Consider the following 21,531-nt stretch of genomic DNA (forward strand, 5'->3'; position numbering starts at 1 on the left):
AGAAATATAGACTGCAAAGGCCGGGCTGACGAGGTCTCAGATGGAAACGAAGAACTTATTGGGAGCTGGAGAAAAGGTCATCCATGTTATAATCTGGCAAAAACCTTGGCCAAACTGTGTCCATGACCAAGGGATTTGTGGAAGGCTGAATTTAAGACTGGTAACCTAGGGTATCTGGCAGAAGAAATTTCTAAGCAGCAAAACATTCAAGAAGTGGCGTGGCTGCTTTTAATAGCTTATGGCCAGGCATGAGAGCAAAATAATAGTCAAAAGCTGGAATTCATAATTAAAAATGAAGCAGAGTAGCCGGGCTCGGTGGCTCAGCCTGTAATCCCGTGCCTCTGGGAGACTGAGGTGAGTGGATTGCCTGAGCCCGCGGGTTCGAGACCTGCCTGGGCAACGAGACCGCATCTCTACAATAAATCAAAAAATCAGCTGGGCGTGGTAGCACATGCCTGTAATTCCGGCTACTTGGAAGGCTGAGGTGGAAGAATCGCCAGAGCCCAGCAGGTCGAGGCTGCGGTGGCCGGGAGCGGTCACTGCACTCCTGTCTGGGCAACAGAGTGAGACTCCAACTCAAAAAAAAAAAAAAAAAAAATGAAGCAGAGTAAAATATTTGCAGCCTGGCCGTGTGATAGAAAGGAAAGAGCATTTTCAGGAGAGGAATCCAAGGGTTCTTCAGATTCACTATTTGCTAGAGATATTAGCAGGGATAAAAAGGAGCCAGGTGCTAATAATCAAGTCAATGGGTAGAGGCTTCAAAGACATTTCGGAAATTTTTGTGGTCACCTTCCCATCACAGACCCAGAGACCGAGGAGGACAATGACTTCAGGGGCTGGGCCTGGGCTGCCACTGCCTTTTGCCATCTTGGATGTTACCATGGCTCTAGCCAGGGCTGAAATGGCCCCAGGTACTGCTTGGGCTGTCACTCCAGTGGTGGAGGTGGCAAGACTTGGTGGTGTCCATGTGGTGTTGAGTCTGCAGATGTACAGAATCCAAGAGTGGTGGAGTCTTGGCAGTCTTTAGGTGATTTCAGAAGATGTATTTGAAAGCCTGGGTGTCCAGGCAGACTGTATTAGGGCAGTGCCCAATGGAGCTATGGGAACAGGCCTGCCACGGGGACCCCGGAATTACAGAGCCACCAGCAAAGTGCAACCTCAACCTGAAGAAGCTGCCACCAGACTCCAACCTGTGAGACCAGCCATAGGAGATGCACCCAGCAAAACCAAAGGCCTGGGGCCTTGGGAGTTCATTCCTCACATCTCTGTGTTCAGTATGCTGGAGATGGAGACAAAGGAGACTATTTTGGAGCTTTATGATTTAATGTCTGTCCTGTTAGGTTTCAGGGGGTCCTGCTATTCCTTTCTTTTGGCTGATTTCTCTCTTTTGGAATAGGAATGTTTACTCAATGCAACCCATGTATCTTAGAAGTGAATATGTTGATTCTGACTTTACAGGTTTATGGTTATAAGGAACTTGGCTTGAGTCTCAGATGAGACTGCTGGACTTGTAAACTGATGTTGGAACCAGTTGAGACTTTGGGAATAGAATGATTGCATTTTGCAATGTGAGAAGGACATGAGATTTGGGGGCCCAGGGGCAGAATGCTAGAGTTTGGTTTGTTTGACCCCCTCTAAATCTCATGTTGAAACATGATCCCCAGTGTTGGAAGTGGGGCTAGGTGGGGGAGGGGTGCAGTTTGAGTCATGGGGCAGATCCCTCATGAATGACTTGGCCTCTCAGTAATGAATGAGTACTCACTCTATTTGTCTCTGCAAAAGCTGGTTGATAAAACCTCCCTCCCCTCTCTGGTCTCCTCTTACCATGGGATCTCTGAACATGCCAGCTCCCCTTAGCATTCCACTATGAGTGGAAACAGCCCAAAGTTGTCACCAGATGTAGATACGGTGCCATGCAGCTGTATCTTGGACAGCCTGCAGAACCAGGTGGCAAACAAACCCCTTTTCTTTATAAATTACCCAGCCTGAGGTATGCCTTTATAGCAACACAAATGGGCTAAGACACTGTGGTACCTGTCTCCTCAGGCGCTGGAGGCTGGAGTGGTGTCCCTGTACTTGGTCTGCATGTGAGGTGGCTGCACACTGCTGCTGTCTACTGTGGGAGGCAGAACATTTCCTGGGAGGAGTCAAGGTTAGACCTCCAGGGACAGCCCCTCATGCCTTTGCCAACCTGCCTGGTAGAAAACAAGGCACAAGCCGGGCTCGGTGGCTCAGCTTGTAATCCCTCGCTTGGGGAGGCTGAGGTGAGTGGACTGACTGAGCCCGTGGGTTCGAGACTCGCCTGGGCAACTTGGCAAGACCTCATCTCTACAATAAATAAAAAATCAGCCGGGCCTGGTAGCGCATGCCTGTAGTTCCAGCTCCTTGGAAGGCTGAGGTGGAAGGATCGCCAGAGCCCAGCAGATCGAGGCTGCGGTGGCCAGGAGCGGCCACTGCACTCCAGTCTGGGCAACAGAGTGAGACTCCAACTCAAAAAAAAAAAAAGAAAAAAAAAACAAGGCACATATCTGGTAGTCGCTGAGATGGGACCTATATTTAGGGGGCAAAGGAAAAGGACAGGACTGCCTGGTGGAGGTGCCCACTGTGAGCCCCGTTTTCCTTCATACCCACCCAGCCCATGCTGCCTGCCTCAGTGACACTGAACCATACACTCTTGTGGAAACCACCTCCTCTGAACAGGGCTGGTGGTGCAGGGCTGTGATAGTGGGATGAGGCCCTCGCTAAAGGAAGCTGTAATCACCAAGTCCAGTAACCCACACACCCAGCACCAATGCTACTGCTGGTGCCACCACCGCCAAGGGTAGACTCTGTGTCAGGCTCAGGGCCAGGCGGGCACTGGCCGGGTTTGTCTCCTTTCACTTTACCTTCTTCATCTGACATTGTATCCCACCTCCCACGATCACTGTCACCACCCACCACTGCCCACCCACCTCCACTCCACTATTAAAGTCACGCTTCAAGCTGTCATTTTCTTTTTAATTTTTAATCAGTCTGTGTCAAGAGAAAACAGGACTTGATCAAGCTCCCAGCCCTCAAGGCTCTATCAGCATAGCAATTTTATGGATCGGGTTTTGTTTATATTTGTCTAAAACCCAGAGGAGGAAAGGAATCAACTCCACAGGTCAACATGTCTTTGAAGAGTCACTTCAGGACAATTCGAGAAACTTCTTTATCAATCCATTTCTTAGGAACAACACCCCATGGCTGCCATGAGACCCTCGCAGGAGGACTGAGGGAAAGGCAGGTAGGCCAGGTGGCTGAGCGGTCTGGGCTGGGAGGCCAGCCTCCTGGTTTTGCAGGACAAAATAAAAGGGGGAAGAATTCAACTTCACACTTCCTTTGGAGGTGGAAGATGTTTACAGAAGCAATTTCTGTTTTGGAAAATAAAAACGTGATCGCATTGAGGGGTGGGGGCAACAATGGTAATAGTTAACTGGAGAGGGACTCATGATTCTGAGATAAATTGCTGAGTGGAATGTTTTTAAAATGCTGAAACAAAATATTACCTCGGTTACTGTCTCCACCATGAGATGTATCTGAACACATTCTGACCATATGTAAAATCACAGATTTATCCAATGCCATGGGTTCATGTGCTATACCATGAATACAAATACTGACGATATGTCACCAGAGGACAGCACAGAGTACACGAACTCTACTTTTTGAAGAAATTTCCAGAAAGCAGAGCCTGCTTGTCTTTCCTTTCCTTTCTCACCGGATCTGCCACATCCTGCTTCCAGTAGAGCTGTCTGGATGAAGGAAGATTTCCAAATGACACATGAGGACCTTTCCTTTGGGCGCCAGACCCCTCACTGAGGGTGCGGGAGGCTCTGCTGTTCTTCCAGCATCTGAACACAGACTTTCCATGGAGGCTGACCTATCCGAATTTGGAGCCCAGAGACGGTTTGAAGCAGATTTTAGAAGCAAATTTACATAATGTGACATGCTTTCAAAGGGGGCAGGAAGTACTCGTAAATCAGCGGGACGTGTGATTTGGTGAGATGTGCATTGATTGTCCCAAGTTCCACAGCACAAGATGCACTTAACACCTCCATCTGGGACTGCGAGGGGTTTCCCCACTACCCTTGGTTCCCCATAGGTCTTGGCAAATCCTCAAGTCTCATTTAAAAGCACTGCCACTGTAGTTTGCTGCCTCACTGTTGAGTCCGAGATGTACGATGTGAATCGCTATCCTCAGCGTAAATTAGAAATTAGAAATTTTGCCCCCAAGCTCTGTTCTTCTGTGGCCTCACTCCAAGGTACAAGGTCCTTTTCCCCAAAGAAGCACTAGAATCATCAGGATTTCACCTGGTTAGGGTTCTTCTTCCATTAGAGGAATCTCTGCAAAATTAGAGTTGGTTACTACCTTAGTACAACCAGAAAACACAATAATCTGGAATTGTGAACTGCATTAACATATCTACGATTCTTGGAATCAGTGAGGAGGAGAAGAAAAATGTTACATTCCACATACCAGTTAATAATCAAATAAACCAACTTCCCCATACAACATCTATTTGTTGTAAAACAATTATGATCTTATTTCCAGTTCTTTAAAAATGTGAGATTTTTAACCACGGGCCCTAATGGTCATACAAGCTAATCAAGTTACAACTTCAAATACAGAGAGGCAGTATGGTTTGCAGAAAAGGAACTTGGTGGTGACCCAGGAGATCTCTGTTTCCATGTTGTTACTGCTTCTGACTACCAATATACGCTCTAATTAATGCTCTCGCCTGTACACCTGTGCTGGACTCCCCTGCCCTAGGAAACAGAGTCCTCATCCATCTGACACATCTTTCCTGCATTACCATGAGTGACAATCTGCCTTTTCTTGTGAGAGGTACACATGCATCTTTTACTTCAGATCTGGTAAAAATAGCTTCCATGGCCGGGCTCAGTGGCTCAGCCTGTAATCCTGCATCTTTGGGAGGCTGAGGTGAGTGGATTGCCTGAGCCTGCGGGTTCGAGACCCACCTGGGCAGCGAGACCTCATCTCTACAATAAATCAAAAAATCAGTCGGGCGTGGTAGCGCATGCCTGTAATTCCGGCTACTCAGAAGGCTGAGGCGGAAGGATCGCCGGAGCCCAGCAGGTGAGGCTGCGGTGGCCGGGAGTGGCCACTGCACTCTAGTCTGGGCGACCGAGTGAGACTCCAACTCAAAAAAAAAAAAAATAGCTTCCATGTACACAGAACTGGGCCATAGTGCATGCAACGGAAGCCTTCTTCCTGGCATGCATGGGCTACAGTGTTCCTAAGCCTGAAAGTGGTTTCAGCAGCCTTACCCAGTTTAAGGGATAAAGAAAAAAAACACCCTGAATTATATGATGCTACAAAAACAAAGTACTGGCCACCGCTGCATTTCTACTCCGGATGGCTCAGTGCCTTTTTGTGCCTCCTGAAATTTCCATTAATAGGCTCATTACTTGCAAGATGATGATCATTCCTTACAATAATTGGCCTTGCCCACTGCCTCTACATGTAGAGGGAGTAAGAAGCAATTTCAGCTGAGTGAGAGGTGAGCAGATTGATTCAGCTCTGTGCTGGGGACCTGGGGACTGCAGCAAGAAGCTTGTTTGAAGAAGCCGATGAGGAGGTGTCTGCAGACGAGGCTTAGGCCTCAGGGCAAACACTTACCATCTGCAATGTCGATGCCCGGGCTGGTGGATGCCACGTCCCCTGCCACACTGGCAATTGTGTCCGGGTTGTCGGAAGCAGGACGGATACCTTCTTGACATGTGGGAGGTGAATACAGACTCTGGAGCAGGTCGGAAGAGCCTGAGATGCTGTCACAGGTTTCTGACTCCCCTGGACCTGTGTCTGTGTCTCCTGAACCGGGGTATGCTGGGGGGCTCTGGTCGTCCACGGGTAAGGGGCAGCCCTGGCCCACGGAGGCCAGGTACCCGGGGCCTAAGGCACTCAAGCCACCACTCACAGCCTCGTCGTAAGATGGGAGCATGACAGGCACACCATCCACCACCACAAAATCAGGGTCACTGCTGGAGCTCCTGGGAGGCCCCCTGTGCAAAGGAAAGAGAAGTCCACATGACAAAGCCACAACACCCCAGGAGTGAGGCTACCAATGCTCCCCAATGCAGCGGAGGTCTTCAGTGCCCAAGAAGTGAGTGGTGGTGCAGAAGAACCAGCCCCCTTTCTGAGTCTCCTCTGGTAGATGGTGTTGTTTGCCTGGCCATGTTCTGGAGAGAGAAGCTTTTCTTTTCCTCACTCTCCCATGCCCTCTTGCTTCTGGGCCCTACTATCTCCTCACCATTCCTTCTTCCCTCTTTTTTTTTTTTTTTTTTTGGAGTTGGAGTCTCACTCTGTCACCCATGCTGGAGTGCAGTGGCACACTCATGGCCACCATAGACCACCACATGACCTGCTGGGCTCAGGTGATCCTTCCACCTCAGCCTTCCAAGTAGCTAGAACTACATGTGCGTGCCACCATGTCCGGCTAATTTTTTTATTTATTGTAGAGATGAGATCTCGCCAAGTTGCCCAGGCTGGTCTCAAACCCCTGGGCTCAGGTAGTCCTCTTGCCTCTGCCTCCCAAAGTGCTGGGGTTACAGGCATGAGCCACTGCACCCAGTCCTTCTTCCCTCTTTTGACCTGCGGGCTTGGCCTTATGGCCATAAACTCATGGAGCAGGGAACTACGTGACCCATTCCGATGGAGCATCCCAGTGCACCTCTGCAGTGTCCTAAGGGACAGCTGCTGAAAGCAGAATAGGAAATTAGGTCAGCCTCAGTGGCTCATGCCTGTAATCCCAGCACTTTGGGAGGCCAAGGCAGGAGCATTTTGGGAGACCAAGGCAGGAGGATTGCTTGAGGCCAGAGGTTCGAGACCAGCCTGGGCAACATAGAGAGACTCATCTCTACAGAAGATTATAAAGAGACTCATCTCTACAGAAGATTATAGCAGGCATGATGGCATGAACCTGCAATCCCAGCTATGTGAGAGGCTGAGGCAGGAGGATGACTTAAACCCAGGAATTCAAAGTTACAGTGAGCTATAATGATGCTCCTGCACTCCAGCCTGAATGACAGAGTGAGACCCTGTCTAAAAAAAAAAAAAAAAAAGGATAGGAAATTGTGAACCCTGAGTATCCACAGGGAACAGCTAGCCCTGGACTTGTCATGTTTCTTTTTTGTTTTCTGGTATAGTATAAAAATCACTCATTTTTAACCAAGATAGAGAAACAATATCAGAAAAGAAAAGAGGAAAGCTATGAGCACCATCTCAATACCCCATTTAAGTCACACAGGCTCACTGCAACCTCCCGACCCACCAGCCACTCAATCTAAGCAAGGTCTAAGCTGCCTGGTGTGAGGGATCTGGGAGCCACTGAGAGGTCAGTCTGTATTTCTGCAGGCACTCCCTTGCATGGCACACATGAAGCATCTGGTCTGGTCCATTGCATCTCAGCCCGCTGCACATTCAGTGCTGCCTGATTTGAGTCCAGGGGATATCTGACACCATAGCCTGAGCTCTCTCTGACCACCACACTCTGCTCCTGGCCACCAAGAGGAATCCAAAGCGGCTAACAAGTAGCCAGTAGAAAGTGGTTTCTTATGTCCTCTGCTAGGAACAGGTGTTCAGTGAGAAGGTAAATTATCAGGAAGAAAAGATGACCCAGCTGGGAGGCAGACCTGAATCTCTGAGTGCCCGTGGCAGGGGCTTCAAAACCCAAAGAGACATAATGTCTGGAGGTGGAGGGGAAGCATCAGGCCATGCCTCTCTCTAACGCTTGAAGGGCAATCTCAAGTCCACTGGCTTTTTGGAGCATCATGCAAAGGCTTAGAGATTATGGTGGTAGGTTCCTTTTTTGCAGCTCTTAAAGGTGGCCCAGCAAGGGCCAGAGATGCCCAAGGCCATGTACTCCCAGAAGACAGGCAAGAGGGAAGGGAGAGCGTGCCCTGAGTCAGACTGCTTTCCCTTGACAGCAGCCACTATTGCTGCATCCTTGACAACTGAAACTCCCTTCCCCTCCACTGTCTTGCCCTGGCCTCCTCTTCTCACACAGGCCTCCCTGACTCACATCATCCCCTTCACCACCATGCTGCCCAGATCATTTCTCACACTAACAGTCTACACCCAGGCCTTAATCCCTGTGACTGGTGGCGATCCCCCCAAACTATGGGACCATATATTCCTTGCCAACATCTCTGCAGGATCTGCACTTGTGGAACCTGGAGCAAAAATTGATCTATTCTTGGCTTTGCCCTTGCAAATCTTGTCATCTATTTGGATAGATGAGACCAACTTTTCCAAAACAACTTGAGAATAATATAAGATGGAAATACTCAAGGGCTAAAGAACATCAAGTGAAAGAGTTTTGAGAACATTTTTAAAAAACATCTTATTATGTGGTCGATATCCTGGAAACTTCTCTTCCAAGCATATGTAGAAAAACAGGTCTGCAGGCCATTTTAAAGTACTCTGATGTACTATAAATCACCACTGTGTAGTTTAGCTTTCTCTTTGTAATCCGTAGCCCTTCTTTAGATACTGTAATTGCTCAATGGTAGAACACGGTCCCTTGATTAATAAATAATAATGTCGAAGACAGAGAGTGGATGGTAAGTTGGAGAGGAAGGAAGGTTCTGGCACTCATCAAGGGATCGGTTATGGGACTGGGATGGCAATGACACACTGCTGGGCCTGGGGAGGGATGCTGGTGACCCCCATACCTAGCATACCTTTTGTGACTGGGGAGAGGGGGGTGTCTGTCAGGCTGTGACCATGTGAGGCCCCTGCTGCCAGGCAGGGGAGATTGTTCAGTGAGGCAAGGCTTCCCTGGGGGGTGTGAGGTTAAGGGAAAAAGTGGGTAGATGCTGTCTCTAGCACCCATTTCCCTCACTCCTCACATGGCTGGGAGGTATGAGAAACACGCTGGATTTTTCTGGAGGGAAGAGAAAGAAGTGACTAATTCTGGGAGCGTCCTCCTCCACTGTGCAGCATCCCCTTTTTCAGGGGGTGGTACCCATGACCACAAGGGCTAGGCAGTCCCTGTGGGCAAACACAAATGCCCTTCTCTGAAGCATTTGGTTACAAAATGAAAAGATTCTGACATGACCACAGAGAACAAGAAAAAGACAGCTTGTGTCAGAGGCCCGTGGCCAGTATTCTGTGATATTCTGCTGCACTCACTTCCTCCTCTTAATGCTCATAAACTTTTCCCTTGACTTTCTAAACCACTTCTCCCTCCAGGAATGACCATCTACCAGGAGTAGTGCTGAGTGGTCTTCTTTGTTCTGAGGGTAGTGGTGTTTAGCCCTCTTTGGTGATGTCAACTGTGAGGGTGAAGACACCAGCCCAAGCTAACAGGTACAGCCGAGAAGGATGGAGAACTGCCCTCTGCATGTCCCACTCTGCAGGTTCAGATTCGACTTCAAGGTAGATTCTCACAGTTGGTTCCTGATTTCCCTACCCCTGAGTCCTTTGTCCTTCCTGACAATTCCGAGGCACACATCTTTGACCTTGTGTCCTTGCATCCTACTCAGTTGTGTTGATGTCTTCTCCTCCCTATGGACTGTGAGTTCTGTGGTGTCTAACTCCAGGGCCACATGCAGGTGGGCCACAGTGGGAATGGCATCCCTGGGAGAGGAGTGCATGGTTTGCAGCCCTGACTCTGGGCTCCCTATGCTAGCTGCCCATAACACTTGGTCACTACAGACTGGAGGGAGAGAGGCAAGGAGGAAGGAGGGAAGTGAAGTCTGTCTCCAGAGTCAGAGCATTCCAGATACTCCAAACACCCCAAGAAAGTGTTTTTAGCTCTGCTCCATTCCCCCTTAAAGCCTCAACTTTGCATTTATCATGTTTTCTCTCTGCTGTTGAGGTTGGCTGCCCTGAGCCCAACCTGGGGTTGCCATAAATGCCAAGGCATGGAACTGACCTGGGGGGAAAGTGAGCCTTGAACTTGGTCTGGAACATCCGGGCCAGGATGACAAGTAGCAGTACCAGCAGTACGCTGGTCGCTGTGAATGCCACTATCTTCCACGTAGTCAGGAGGGTCTCATGGGTGCCGGGCCATGTTTGCTCTGCCATGAGAGAGAACAAAGCCATGTGTGAGGCCCCCAGGTTGTAACGGGTGCTGAAGCTCCCCACGGGTTCACTTGCTGAATTCATCTGGCACAAGAGACACACAGTGTGTGCCTGCTGAGCCCCTATGTTTGGCAGAGACCATGCACCCCTGTGGTTCATGTAAATTGCATCAGGATCCACATAATGCTAAAAACCCATCTCCAGTGTGGGCTCTGCCAGGCTGAAGATAGACCTGCATGTTCATGTTCTGGCGCTGGGCAAGGGCCTGGCATAGACCTCATTAATGTAATGCTGCTTGAGAATGAAGCGGGGCATCCTTCTTGCCTGGAGACGTTGCTCTGAAGAGACCAGGGATGGGGGAGCAGGAAGCAGGGTCCGTTCTGAGTGTCCTAGAACATACTGTTGGGCAGGCTCAAGCAAGGAACAGAGGATGAAGGGGACATGCTGGCTCCATGGCTCTCACACTTCCCCACCTCTGGCTGCCAACTCTCTGCCAGATCAGGGGCACCAAGAGGAGACTCTTCCAGAAGAGATTCTTGTCCTTTGGACACAGGCACCCTGTCTCTTAGACTCCTTGTCATGCTTGGTGTCTGTCCTCTTAGACACTCTCTTCACTCACTGACTCACAGGACCATAGATGCCTCCAGATGCCTGGTGCTAACAAGGGCTTCCCTCACATACTGTGTCCAGGAGAGACACATGCAGCCATCACCACTGCTCAGGGCAGTAGCCATGGCTTGGACAGTGCTGGAGAGAGCAGGCAGGAGACATGGGGTGTGTGCTGGTACGTCGGTCTCCATCCTGCGTCACTACACAGGTGTACTGAGGCCAGTGGGAAAGTTGGTTTGTAAGTCATCTGTCATCAATGTCATTAACTATGAAACACTAAAGCTTGCAAATGGCCAATAGTTTTATGCGTGAGAGCAGGTGTTACCCACAATATTATTTGTATTCTGATATGTGTCCTTGAATGGAAGAGAAAGGTGGGGTTGTGCATTGTGTGGGTCTCAAGGCAAGGTGTATAATTCTAGTCACACCCATGGGCCTGTGTCCTTGCCAGTGGAAAGGGCCAAGGCTGGAGAAAACAATGTGCAGAGGCTGGAGGTCATTCCATGGATGCTAGTGTCCAGGGATTCTGTTTAGAGGGTCAGCATTTTAACCAGGGAACAGGCAGATTAATACTCCCAACCCTCTAAACAGGGCCTAGACTCATCCAACAGAGAGCCCAACATAGCTCCATCTGCCCACAATGATGTTTCGATTCCCTGTTCCTGAGGCTTCATGTGGGCAGGGAAGCAGCTCAGGACATAACTGCCACCCACTGTAGGCGGATGAGCCAGGGAGGGTCAGTCTCCTCCAAGGGTGAGGCCTTCGATCTTACCTGATTTGATGCAGTAGACTTGATAGGAAGGAAACCACTCTCCATACTGGCAGGTGATGTACTTGTAATCGCTGGTAAGGCTGTAGCCAGGATTGCAGTAAAACTCCACCACAGTTCCGTGGTTGTAGCGCTCACAAGGCCGCGGGTGGCAGACGAAATCTCCGTGACTCACCATGGGAGGTAGCGGACATACTTGGGCAGTTGGGGAGAATAAGAACTTCAGAACCACATGCTCACCCTGCCTGGAGCCCTTAAGACACAGACTGGTCTCGGAGTACTCAGGTACTGAAAGACGTGCTTATACATTAATCATCAGAATACCGGGTTGTACCAGAGCGGGTCCCTCATTTTCACATGAGGTCAAATGGAAGCCTGATAGAATATTCTGAGCACATGTTGCTATGACATGGTATTGTAAAGTACATCATAAAAGAGAGGTTCATTTTACAATGCAAAGGAGTATGCCTATTTAACAGATAGTACTGTTACTCTGTTAATAATGCATGCTATTATGTGCCAGACAACCTAGTACCGGGGACCCTGGGCTGTGGACTGGTAATGGTCTGTGGCCTGTCAGGAACTAGGCCTCAGAGCAGAAGGTGAGTGGCGGGTGAGTGTAGCTTCGCCTTCAGTCAGATCAGCAGCAGTGTTAGATTCCCATAGGAGGCAAGTCCTATTGTGAATTGTGCATGTGAGGGATCTAGGTTGCACTCTCCTTATGAGTATCTAATGTCCCCCACCCCCGTCTGTGAAAAAATCGTCTTCCACAAAATCAGTCAAAAAGGTTGGGAACCACCGACCTAGTACATAAAATTAAGTTATTTATAAATAAAATTATCACCAAAAGGCACAGATATCCCAAGCCCATTTCTGTGGCCACAGTAATCATCTGGGATGGTTCAAATCACGGGCAGTGTCCCTCACCTGTTCCCGCAGGGGTTTGGCCCAGTGACAAACATGGAGCAGGTCTTTAGCTCTGCCTGTAGACCCAAGCCACAGACTCCTGTTCACAGGTACAAGCAGACCAGTGGGTGACGAGAGTTAGGAGCTCAGGCTCTAGGGTTGGTTCTGTCACCAAAAACATACTCTGTGACCCAAAGTACCCTTTACTTCATAAAGCCTTGGTTTTTTTAAAAATGTAAAATGGAGGTTTATTCTAGTAAGATGGTGTTTTAAGGTTTTCATGTTCAGAGAAGAAAAAAGTTGTTTTTAGTTTCCTATCTGGAGATTACATTCTGGATTGCAAGGTAAGAATGATTTCACTTCCGTAAACAGAAAGATGACCTCAGTGGAGCTTGGTGCTTGTTCATCTCACAAAGAGCTCTTTCCTGGAAGACTCAGACGTAAACAGCACAGCCACTTAAACACTCTTAAAGAAACAATCAAATCACAAACTCTACCAGTGCCAGCTTCAAACCCACACCTGTGGAAACCACTGAGAACTCTGACTCCCACCCCCCTATTCAAAAGACAGTCGACTTTTGGGCCCTTTTCTAGGGGTAACCCAACACCTGACCAGTGTAGACCCACAAGGCACCATCCACCACACACAGGCTGGGTATGCAGGGAGAGGTGCCCTCTCTACCCTGGCCACTGGAACTACTGACTGGCAGCACACAGGACCCGCCAAGGAACAAGATGGCCCTCCCCCACAGAGCGGGCCCACCCTGATGGAGGCGTCCCAAAGTGTGTGGAAGTGGGGGTGAGAGACACGCTCTCTAATCCTGCAAACAACACTGCCATGTAGGTCTTGTTGGGGAAATGGAAACTCAAAGAAGCAACAGGAGGAGTGAGTAGCTCAGGCTTGCTCCAATCAGGATTCAGTCTGACGTCTGGTTGAACTACTCTCCAGCTGGGTGACCCTGAACCAGTCCCTTCTCATCTCTGAGCTTCTAGGTCCTCGCTATAAAACAGAAGTCTCTGAGGTCTATTCTGAGGAATGCTGGTGAAGGCTTACTTCAGAGCTGACTAGTTGTAAGTGGCCAGTCAGGGACAACCAGGGTCGGAATATCTAAAGAGATGGAATGTAACGATGTAATGGCTTACATGGGCGATGGAAAAGTGGAGAAGCCCACAGCGGCACCCTCGGATTAGCAAGAGCAGAAAGCTACTACTGCTCCTGGGGTTCCCACTGGAAGCTGGAGTCATTGAGGTCTATTCTGTGGGAGCTGGAGCCAGAGGAAACTCAACCACTGCTGGTGGTGTCCCAGGGCAGAAGCTGAGGCAGAAGTACTCATATTTCTCCACCTGCCTGCCCTCCAGGCTCCTTCTGAACAAACTAGTGGGGAGTCAGGTGGGCCTGGGAAATGGGGCCTGCAGTAGGCAGCCTGGCTATGATGAGGCACAGTGCAGGGAAAGTCCAGGGATGGATTGAGGCCGACAGGCATAGGGTGTGCTCAGGAAATGGTGGCTGTCAGGTGGCTACTGTGTGGGTCCCACAGGTGCACACTGGCAGAGACAGCTTTAAGCTCTGATTGAGGCCCAGGTGCTTTCTGCTGCCCTGCCCCAGGTGTTTCCTGGGCTGGCAAAGGCATAACCCTCATGCATCTCAATTTCCACAAATGGGGCAGGGCTCTTTTCAAATTTGCGATCTCCATGCGTGGTGTTCTGGGAGCATCGCCAGGAAGTAAACAGAGCAGAAGGAAAGGAAAGAGAAAGACAGCTAGAGAGGAAGAGAAAAAGGTACTTGTAACGTGTAGCGGGTCCTGGGAGGCCCAGGGATGCAGCAGTGAGGGCTCTTCCCTCCCTGGAGACCCTCTTTCATGCTGTTTCTCAGCGCTTGGAAGAACACAGGCAAGGGAACTCCAGTGGCCTCCAGGACTGACCGGTTCCTCTGCTACAGAGGGCCCCCTCCCCTGCACTTCCAAGAGTGCTCGCTGGTGCTGTTGCATGCTCACAGAGGCACCTTCTGTGGGACAGGAGGCCCTTACTGTGGTCAAGGGTATACAAAGTGTCTATTGACAGATGAATGGATAAAAAAATATGGACAAAATATACCACGGAATATTAGCCTTAATAGAAGGAACTCCTGCTCTATTTGCAACAACATGGATGAACCTGGAGGACATTATACTAAGTAAAATACACTAGACACAAAAAGACAAATACTGCATGACCTCACTCATATGTGGGATCTAAAAAAGTTGAGTATCTAGAAACAGTGAGTAGAATGGTGGTTACCTGGGGCGGAAAGGTGGAAGAAATGGGAAGATGTTGGTCAAAGAGTACAAAGCAGTTGTGAAGGATGAACAAGCCTACAGATTGAATGTACAGCGTGGGGACTATAGCTAATGATACTGTATTGCTGGGAATTCACTAAGAGACGAGATTTCAGGTGCTCGCAGTCCCTAAGTAAAGGGTATCTGTGTGAGGAGATGAGTTATATTAACTTGCTTGACGGCAGAATCATTTCACAATGTGTATGCATCTCAAAACACTGTATCGTATACCTTAAATGTGTACAATTATTATGAAAGAAACAAAGGGGGTATGCAGGGCTGCAGGGCTCTCCTTCTAGAAGGTTCTCCAAAAAAGTCCCCAAGGACCACTGTAGGATCAGAAAATTGCCAAGACTGCTTGCAAAGCACAGGACACATCATGAAAGAGACCTCATACATGCATGCAAGTTTATCAATAGCACTTTTTCTCACTTGGCCTGAGGGATAAAAGACTGTTCAAACCATTGCATTAACCCTGAGGCAAATGGTCCCATGGTGTGCTAAAGAATTGCTGTGTTGTATGGATCACCCATTTAATTACTTAATGAGCAAAAGGAGGCAGCATGGAGTGGTATGTAGGGGTGTGGGCTATGGAGTTACCCAAATTGGTGTTCCAATCCCTGGTTTATAGCTGCAGGGCATTAGGCAGCTTGTTGAACTTCTCGGGGTCTTAGCTTTCCCATGTAAGGAGAGAAACAATTTCCAACTCCTCTGGTTGTCGTGAGGATTAGAAGATGTATGTAAACCTCATAATAAGCACCCCAGGAACACACTGGCAGTTAACAAATAAGAGCTATCAGTATCACTAGTGCCCAAATTTGCGGGATCCCTGCGCTGTTCTCCCATGCTGGTGTGCTGCTGGGTTCCTTATGCAATTAGGATACCTGCTCGCGCCAGGCCCACCCCAAACAACCAGAGGATCTCATTGCATCTCATCGCCATGTTTTCTCGGAGGCCAGATAAAAACCATCCATGGTAGAGGCTTTAACTCTGAGAACTGTCATAACCGGTTTGTAATGGAGACGCATTTTTCCCCTAAGTGGAAACATTTATCTTCCCACCTTGCAGTGCTTCTAATAACTGCACCTGGCAGACCATTAGCTTTGCTGTAAAGGAAACCCTCGTGAGGTGTGGTTGGGGTAGAAGGTGGGAGTGTTTTCTTTAACTTGGAAAGAAACAACAACAAAAGTGTTGTGAATGATAAACTTGGGGAGGTTTATTTTAAAATACCCATATAGGAAGACCTGAGGCTCAGGGACTTCCACTTCCCACTCCCAACATGGCCTCTCCTATGGGGCTCAACTGAGTTCTGCCAGCCCCTGCTGTCCACACCTTTCCTAAAGGGCAGACAGTTCTACACAGACAGGGACACACTCATCCAGAGGCCTCAGGCATATGGCAAAGAGCCCCTGCGAACAATGGCCAGGTGCTTGGCATTTGAAATAACCTGGGTGCTCCTAGAAATTCTGGTGAGTAATAGCAGAATGGCCTTATCTTAGAAGTCCTTTAGGCTCAGCCTGTGACTCACATCCCATCAAGTTGCTAATTCTAAGGAAAATACACTGTGAAAACCTGTGGGCAGCACAACAAAGATCCTTCTGCAACTCTATTTTTCTTAATGTTTCTCACACCTTTAGAAATTATTAGTGACAGCTATGACTTGTGTGAGGCTTGGAGTCTGGACATTTGGTGATTACAGGCAGAATCCAAGCGAGGCTCTGCTGAGACTCGTCCAGAAAGGATAATAATTCCTGTCCGCCAGGTGTAAAGGCACTTCTCCTTGTTTCATGATGGAGGGTTATGGCTCCCTTCAGACTAGTGGGAAAATGCCTACCCACCCAAATGACTGCAGAGAACAGTTTTTGCCATATTTATTCTCTTGTGGAACTTGCTGGAGATGGGCTAGATAGTGGAAGGAAGGGGCAGGGGATGGGGTGCCCAGGCATGGGACCCTCATCTGCTGTGTAGGCCAAGTATGGGCTCAGCTGGGGCTGGATTTGCCTGCTGTCGGACTGTAGTTTCCTCGAATAAGCCTCCCTCCTGGTCCAGCCTTCTCACAATTCAGAGTCCTTTTCTCACCCTGCCTCTGGATAGTTCCTCCTATTCAGATTTAATTCCAGCACAGACATCAGCTTCTTCAGGAAGCCTTCCCTGAGCACCCAGGCAGTGATCATGGAATTCCTGGGCACCATGTGCATTTTATATGCCTTGTACAAATCTTAAGTCCTTTGAGAGTTGGGGCCATGTCTTTTACGTTTTTGTAACTCCTGTAGCATGAAAGCACTATTCTTGGTAAACATTCATTATTTGAGTGAATGAAAACTTCAAACTTTCCACAATAAACCAGGGCCTATTCCCATTCATTTTTCTCCCATTAGCAATGAGCTGCAATTTTCATGGCATATCTAGTCCAATTTTTTAATGGAAAGACAAAAGTTGAGATGCGATAATAGCTTTATCATAGCCTCATAGCTTCACCTTCTGGACACAACGGGCAAGGATTTGTGAGCACGTCAAGGATGTAAGATAGAGTTTTACCAGTCTCACCTCTGAGATGCACAATAAAATAAAGAACTCAATTTCTCTAACCTTCAAAACAGTGCCAATTGGTTCTTCGCATGATCTGCTAAAAGGTGTGTGGATCACAGTATAATACGGTAGATGGCAAAAATGGAATGTTTAATTCAAATGTCCTTTATTGTATGAGAGCAGCATTTGGAAGAGAGACGTGGTGGTGCTAGTTGAGGAACAGGTAAGTGCCGAGGTGGCAGAGGACTTAGACATAGGGCAAAAGTAAAGCACAGCTGGCCGGGCTTGGTGGCTCAGCCTGTAATCCCATGCTTTGGGAGGCTGAGGTGAGTGGATTGCCTGAGCCCGCGGGTTCAAGACCCACCAGGGCAACTTGGCGAGCCCTCATCTCTACAACAAATTAAAAAATCAGCCGGGCGTGGTAGCGCGCGCCTGTAATTCTGGCTACTCGGAAGACTGAGGCGGAAGGATCGCCAGAGCCCAGCAGGTTGATGCTGCGGTGGCTGGGAGCGGCCACTGCACTCCAGTCTGGGTGACAGAGTGAGACTCCAACTCAAAAAAAATAAAAAAAGTACAGCTGGTGCCAACCTAATGTGCGGTAAGGAAAGGGCAGAGAAAAGATGTTTACGTCTTCTTCCATAAAAAAACGAAGACGTGTAAATATGAAAACAAATGAAGGCTTTAGTTCTCTTGATTGTGTAAAACAACAACAACAACAACAAACAAACCCTAAACCCTTTTTAAAAAAAAAAGACATTAATTTTTAGAGCAGTTTTAGGTTCCCAGCAATACTGAGCAGAAGGTACAGAGAGTTCCCATGTACTTCTGCTTCCTGCACATGCATAGCCTCCCCCATGATCAACACCCTGTTGTACATTCTTTAGAACTGATGAGCCTACGTTGACACATCATTATCACCCAGAGTTCATAGTTTACACTAGGGCTTGCTTTTGGTGTTGTATACTCTGTTTGAACAGATATATAATGACATGTATCCACCACTATAGTATCATACAGAGTGGTTTCACGGCCCCCAAAATCCTCTGTGCTCTGTCTATTCATCACCCCCTCACCAGTCCCTGGCAATTACTGATCTTTATGCTGTCTCCATAGATTTGCTTTTTCCAAAATGTCATATAGTTGGAAAATCATACAGTGTAGAGCCCTTTCAGGTTGGTGTTTTTCACTTCGTAATATGCATTTAAGGTTCCTTCATGTATTTTCTGATTGGACATCTCATTTCTTTTTAGCACTGAATAATGGTCCACTGTCTGGATGTACCACAGTTTTTTGTCCATTCACTTACTGAGGACATCTTGGTTGCTTGCAAGTTGGGAAATTATGGATAAAGCTGTTATAGACATCCATGTGTTGATTTTTATGTAGACATAAGTTTTTAACTCCTTTGGGTTAATAACAAGGAGAATTATTACTGGGTTGTATAAGAGTATGCTTAGTTTTGTAAGAAATCATCCAGCTGTCTTCCAAAGTGGCTGTCACATTTTGCATTCCCAACCGCCAGGAATGACAGTTTCTGTTGCTTTACGTCCCTCATCAGCATTTGATGTTTTCAGTATTCGAGATTTTGATCATTCCAGTAGGTAAACAGTGGTCTCTTTTGTTGCTTTAATTTGCATTTTCTGATGACATATGACACGAAGCATCTTTTCATTTGCTTATTTTCCATTTGTATATCTTCTTTGGTGAGGTATGTATCTGTTAAGGTCTTTGGATCATTGTTTTTGTAGAGTTTTAAGAGTTCTTTGTATATTTTGAATAACAGTCATTTATCAGATGTGCCTTTTGCAAATATTTTCTACCAGTCTAAGCCTTGTCTTCTCATTCTTTTGACATTGTCTTCCACAGAACAGAAGTTTTTAATTTTAACGAGGTCTAGCTTATCAATTATTTCTTTCATGGATCATGCTGTTGGTGTTGTTATCTAAAAAGACATCACCATACTCAAGGTCATCTAGGTTTTTTTCCCATGTTATCCTCTAGGAGTTTGATAGTTTTGAATTTTACATTTAGGGTTATGATCTATTTTAAGCTAACGGGGTCAGCGTTTAGATTAATTTTTTTTTTAATTGTGGATGTCTAGTTGTTCAGTACCATTTGTCGAAAAGACTATCTTTGCGCCAAAGACTGATTTGCTCCTGTGTCAAATATCAGTCCACTATATTTATGTAAGTCTATTTTAGGGCTCTCTATTCTGTTTCACTGATCTATTTGTTTATTATTTCACCAATGCCACACTGTCTTGATTACTATAGATTTATAGTAAGTTTTGCGGTCAGGCAGTGCCCTCTAACATTGTGTTGACTATTTTCAGTCTTTTGCTTCTCCATATAAACTTTAGAATCAGTTTAATGATACCAAAAATAATTTACTAAAATTTTAATTGGGATTACATTAAATATATAGATCAAGTTGGGAAGAACTGACTCTGGAAAATATTGAATCTTCCTAATCATGAGCATAAAATATCTCTTTATTTATTTAGTTCTTTGATTTCTTTCATAATGGTTTTATAGTTTTCTTCATATAGATCTTGCATATATTTTGTTAGATTTATACCTAAGCACCTTATTTTGGGGGAGCTAATGTAGGTGTACTGTGTTTTAAATTTCAAATTCTACTTGTTCATTGCTGGTACATAGGAAAGCTTTTTATTTATTTATTTATTTATTTATTTATTTGAGTTGGAGTCTCACTCTGTCGCCCAGACTAGAGTGCAGCGGCATGCTCCCGGCCACCGCAGCCTCGACCTGCTGGGCTCCAGTGATCCTTCTGCCTCAGCATTCCAAGTAGCTGGAACTACAGGCACGCGCTACCACACCTGGCTAATTTTTTGATTTATTGTTGAGCTGAGGTCTCGCCAAGTTGCCCAGGTGGGTCTTGAACCCGCAGGTTCAGGCAATCCACTCACCTCAGCCTCCCAAAGCCGGGGGTTACAGGCTGAGCCAGCGAGCCTGGCTAGGAAAGCTTTTTAATATCAACCTGGTATTCTGCAACTTTGCTATAAATACTTATTAGTTTTAGGGTTTTCTTTTTGGTCAATTGTTTTGAATTTTCTTCATAGATGATCATGCTATCAGCAAACAAAGACTATTTTCGTTTCTTCTTTTCAATCTATATACCTTTTATTTCCTTTTTTTTTCTTATTGCATTAGCTAGAATTTCCAGTATAAGGTTGAAAAGGAGTAGTGAGAGATAATATTCTTGCCTTGTTCCTGATCTTAGTGGGAAAGCTTCTAGTTTCTCACCATTAAGTAGGATGTCAGCTGTAAGTTTTTTTGTAGATATTCCTTATCAAGTTGAGAATGTTTCCCTTTGTTCCTAGTTTACTGAGAGTTTTCATTGTGGATTGATGTGGGATTTTGTCAAATGCTTTTTCTCCATCTATTGATATGACCACGTGCTTTTTCTTTTTTAGTCTGTTTTATCACATTACTTGATTTTGAATGCTGAACTAGCCTTGCATATCTAGGATAAATTCCACTTGGTCATGGTATATAATTTTTTATACATCATTATATTTAATTTGCTAATATTTTGATGAAGATTATGTTCATGAAAGATATTAGTCTGCAGTTTTCTTTTCTTGTAATGCCTTTGTCTGGTTTTGATGTTACAGTAATGCTGTCCTCACAGAATGAGTTAGGAAGTATTCCTCCTGTTTCTAACCTGTGAAAGAGATGGTAAAGAATTGGTATAAAGCCTTACTTAAATGTTTGGTAGAATTCACCAGTGAACACATTTGACCCTAGTGCTTTCTGTTTGAAAAGGTTACTAATTATTGATTCAATTTTAAAAATAGATATAGGCCTGTTTAAATTGTTTATTTCTTCTTGTGTGAGCTTTGGCAGATAGTATCTTTCAAGGAATTGGCCCATCTAGGTTACCAAATTTGTGAGCACAGAATTGTTCATAGCATTCCTTTATTATCCTTTTAATGTTATAGGACCTTTAATGATGTCCATGCTTTCCTTTGATATTAGTAATTTGTGTCCTCTCTCTTTTTTTCTTAGTTAGCCTGGCTAGAGGTTTATTGATTTTATTTATCTTTTCAAAGAACCAGCTTTAGGTTTTGTTGTTTTTCTCCATTGACTTCCTGTTTTCAATTTCTTCAATTCCTGCACTAATTCTTACTTCTTTTCTTCTTCTTAGTTTGTGTCTAATTTACTCTTCTTTTTCTAGTTTCCTAAGGTGAAAACTTAGATGATTGATTTTAGAGATCTTTCTTCTTTTCTAATATGTGCATTTAATGCTAGAAATTTCCCTCTAGGCACTGCTTTTGCTGTATCCTATAAATTTTGATAAGTTGTGATTTT

General features: G+C 46.4%; 1 protein-coding gene across 4 annotated transcripts in view; it reads right to left on the reverse strand.

Moving 5' to 3' along the window:
• Positions 1-2,983: 2,983 nt before the first annotated feature.
• The window catches only part of SUSD4 (sushi domain containing 4), a 148,016-nt gene continuing 129,468 nt past the window's right edge, over positions 2,984-21,531 (reverse strand). The window contains exons 5-9 of one of the 4 annotated variants that reach the window (XM_021706859.1): positions 11,990-11,995; positions 11,451-11,642; positions 9,921-10,065; positions 5,681-6,045; positions 2,984-3,238 (exon numbers count right to left, since the gene is read on the reverse strand). In XM_021706859.1, the coding sequence (XP_021562534.1) occupies positions 3,168-3,238; positions 5,681-6,045; positions 9,921-10,065; positions 11,451-11,642; positions 11,990-11,995 (779 nt within the window). In that variant the 3' untranslated portion in view covers positions 2,984-3,167. Of the gene's footprint in view, positions 4,366-5,662; positions 6,046-9,920; positions 10,066-11,450; positions 11,643-11,989; positions 11,996-21,531 lie in introns of all 4 variants that reach the window. The other 3 variants (XM_021706861.1, XM_008074296.1, XM_021706855.1) reach the window with 3 other exon arrangements.

This window comes from Carlito syrichta, unplaced genomic scaffold (assembly GCF_000164805.1).
Source record: "Carlito syrichta isolate Samal-C Ts95f unplaced genomic scaffold, Tarsius_syrichta-2.0.1 Scaffold116229, whole genome shotgun sequence".
In the NCBI taxonomy this organism is placed as follows: Eukaryota; Metazoa; Chordata; class Mammalia; order Primates; family Tarsiidae; genus Carlito; species Carlito syrichta.